This window comes from Apium graveolens, chromosome 11, assembly GCF_009905375.1.
Source record: "Apium graveolens cultivar Ventura chromosome 11, ASM990537v1, whole genome shotgun sequence".
Classification (NCBI taxonomy): Eukaryota; Viridiplantae; Streptophyta; class Magnoliopsida; order Apiales; family Apiaceae; genus Apium; species Apium graveolens.
In genome coordinates, this window is record NC_133657.1 from 147,253,829 (window position 1) to 147,257,435 (window position 3,607).

Genomic DNA, 3,607 nt, shown 5'->3' on the forward strand with positions numbered 1-3,607 from the left:
ACATACCTTGATATACCCTGGTGATACCCATGAATTGTATTACGTTTTTATTCAAGTATTTTATCATCATTGATTATGATCTTACTTTATTGAGTTATATTGTTTATCATACTGAACAGTTTTAGAGTTGGATTGTTTTCTTATATGGACCAGATTCGTGGTCAAGGTAGGCCAATGTGTGCCTTGGATCCAGTAATTAGAGTAGAGCTGCGTGCCTTGCTCGGGGTTGGTGCGTGACTGATCAGCAACCTAACCTTGGTTTTAAAACTTAAAATGAATATCCAATTCTAATGATTTTTTAACAAGAAACTTGATTCCTCTGAATCATCTCGTTTGATCATTGTTTAACCTCAGTTATTGTTATTATGACTTGCTGAGCTAGTTAGCTCACTCTCGCGAATCTTTTTATGTATTCTGCAGTTAAGAAGGATACGGTTGATAGCGAGGTTTTCCAGTTCAATGTACGAGCTAGGATTCCAGATTGAGTTGGATCGAGCTAGCAGGAGCTTATTACAATAGTGAGATAATAAGATTGTAAGAATAATTTCTTTAACAGTTGTAAGTTAAATTAGTTGGGATTTGGTGCGTTGTAATAAAAGTTAAGGTTGTGGCTTGTTTTCATACTTTAACCTGTTGCGATCCGTGGTTATGTAAAACAAGGTCATTGCAAATAGTATTTCATATACAGGTTTATATATTGTGTATGTGTTGTGGACCCCAAACTTCTGACCCGGGTTTGGATGGCGCCACAGGTTGGTATCAGAGCTACAGGTTATAAGTCACTGAAACAAGCCTAGATTGTCGGGGTTGGGTAGAAGCTTAGGATTAGGAATAGGAAATAGAAAGATAGAGTCTATAGGAAAATGAGAGTTTTGAATAACAGTGGTGTATGTGGATGATTTGATATTGTTTTTTTAATATTGTTTTTATTAATTTTTTCTTGACTTAATATTTTGTTTGTTATATTATAATTTGAATTGTTAAAATTAATTTTGGAAGTGTTAGATTCCCTACAAAAGAGCTAAGAAAGAAGTTGGATACGATTAGAAATTAAGTTCATAGTTCATAGAATTTGTAATTATACTAGATACATAATTTAATTTTTTTAATTAAATTATATCTGTTTAAACTTTATTTTGGAAGGTGTTAACATACTTTTTAGGAAGATGTTAACTAATTGACCAAATGAAATCATGTTTCGCTTATAAAAATATAATATAGATTATTGAGATTAGCAAAGTTAAAATAATTATTTTGTATGTATTATATTATTGAAGGATTCAAAATATAGATAGTTAAAATCTTAAAAGGTCATTCGTTGCGCAGATGCAAGTCTATAGGAAAATGGGAGTTGTGATTATAATTTGAATTACTAAAATTTATTTTGGAAGTTTTTGGTTCCCTACAAAAGAGGTAAGAAAGAAGTTGGGTACAATTATAAATTGAGTTGGATAAAAGTTCATATAATTTGTAATTATATTAGAAATATTATTTATTTTTTTAATTAAATTATATTTGTTTAAATTTATTAACATACTTTTTAGGAACTGATCAAAACGAAACCATATTTCCTTATAATAATATAATATAAATATAGATAGTACATATAAGATAGGATATGTTATGATAATTGATATGATATAATTTCATCCTAATTTTAAATTCAATTCTCTGCTGTTACATTATTTTAATATTGATATTTGATTTGGGTCTGTCATTCGCATGGATCATAATCAGCTAGTATAAATTTAGAAACAAAACTCACCTGCACCTGTACCTTATTTTCTAAAATGAACAAACACGTAAAATTGGAATATCAAATCCTTGTAACTACGAATGCAAGTATTTTATTTTGGAGTGTATGAGAAATTAATGGGCTGTTTGCGTAAAATATGGCAGCTACCTACGGTCAACAAAAACCAGCACAAAAATACTACAAGACCGCATATTAAAACAATTTTAGTTAACATGTAATAATACATTGGCGCTTGTCATACACAAAATAATAGTATTAATATATAAGAAGGCAATGGCCAATAACTCAAACAAGGTCTGTCATCAGTTAGAGCTATGGCCGTCTAATCTGGAAGGGAAGGTGGTGCTTGTAACGGGTGCCTCATCTGGGCTTGGTTGGGACTTCACCATTAACCTTGCTAAGACTGGCTGCAAGGTGATCGCAGCTGCTCGACGAGTGGATCGACTTAAATCCCTTTGCAACCTCATCAATAGATCCAGCACCTCTAATAATCCTGTGGCTGTGCCTCTCGAGCTCGATCTCACAGCTGACCCTCCAGTCATTGAAGCAGCTCTACGAAAAGCTTGGACAGCTCTTGGCCATATTGATGTTTTGATTAACAATGCTGGATTCCGAGGTAGTAATCATAAATATGTGTAACAATTTTTAATTTTGACTCTTAGTTATCCCAGATAAACAAATTACAAATAAAAAAATTGATGAACAATCTTTTAACTTGAGCCATATGGACCCTAAGCCTACATGAAAATTGAAAAACATGCAATATTGTTATATTTTTATGATCAGGTAGCAGAAGTTCAATGTTTAAATTAAGCAACGAGGACTGGAATCTAGCGTTCAAGACAAATGTAGAAGGAGCCTGGTTATGTTCAAAATTTGTAGGTTCACTTATGAGAGACGCTGGTATAGAAGGATCCATCATCAATATTTCAAGTGTAAATGGACTAAACAGAGGTGCAACCACGGGAACTGTTGCTTACAGTTCGTCCAAAGCAGCCTTGCAGCAATTGACCACGGTGATGGCACTTGAATTTGCGCCATATAATATCAGGGTGAATGCAATAGCGCCTTTATTGTTCCGATCTGAAATTACAGAGAGACTTTACCAACAGAAGTGGCTACAACGTGTATCTACTAAAATTGTGCCGCTGCCATTTTATTACAATGCTACAACAGACCCGTCACTGACAGAATTTATCCGATACTTGATTCAAGACTCATCAAAATATTTGTCTGGAAACATTTTTATCGTTGATGGTGGCCATACCCTTGCTGGTGTTCCCATCTGGTCTTCCCTCTAACGAATCCTTGGTATTTTATCAAGACTTGAGAATGTAATATTTACTTTCGTGCTCCATGTTTGTTTTCTTGAAAATCTAAGAAGGCCTATAATGAGTACTAGTTAATAATTAGTACACGTTAGGTGGGCGAAACAATTGCTTTAGTCCTCCGGACACTACTGGAAAACAGGGTGGTATAACGGACCGAACAAAATGATCGGTAAAATGGTCACTTTTAAGGTGTAGTTGGTTTTGAGCCGGTCGGCTTTGCCTTAGCCGGTTATGTCCTTTCGCATTTTCATAAAAGTGGGCTTTTATTGTACACCTCTCAACACATGTCCACGGGTGTATGCTCATGTCACCAAAACTAAACCAACCGAAAAGGTCAGTTATGAGCTAACTGGTAACAAATCCGACTGCAGTCAAAATAGACAAATAGGTCAGTTTAGTTTCAGAAGTTAATTAAAAATGACATAACCGACCATATCAAATCCAACCACCTCTAAGCAAGACGGTCGGTTTTATGTTCTTTTGCTTTCGATTTTCTAGCATTTCTGGAAAAAAAGAAATT

The 3,607-nt window shown here is 34.2% G+C and overlaps 1 protein-coding gene across 1 annotated transcript; it reads left to right on the forward strand.

The window, feature by feature from the left end:
- Positions 1-1,998: 1,998 nt before the first annotated feature.
- LOC141698423 (uncharacterized) lies at positions 1,999-3,352 on the forward strand. The gene is made up of 2 exons (XM_074503113.1): positions 1,999-2,372; positions 2,543-3,352. The coding sequence occupies exons 1-2, from the start codon at positions 2,030-2,032 to the stop codon at positions 3,055-3,057; spliced, it is 858 nt and encodes a 285-aa protein (XP_074359214.1). The 5' UTR covers positions 1,999-2,029; the 3' UTR covers positions 3,058-3,352.
- The last annotated feature ends 255 nt before the right edge of the window (positions 3,353-3,607 follow it).

What these genes read in the sequence shown, in the direction of transcription:
- LOC141698423 (XM_074503113.1), top strand. Translation starts at nt 2,030, where the DNA reads ATGGCCAATAACTCAAACAAGGTCTGTCATCAGTTAGAGCTATGGCCG. An exon ending in TAACAATGCTGGATTCCGAG is followed by an intron (nt 2,373 to 2,542) that starts GTAGTAATCATA and finishes TTTTATGATCAG; the next exon opens with GTAGCAGAAGTTCAATGTTT.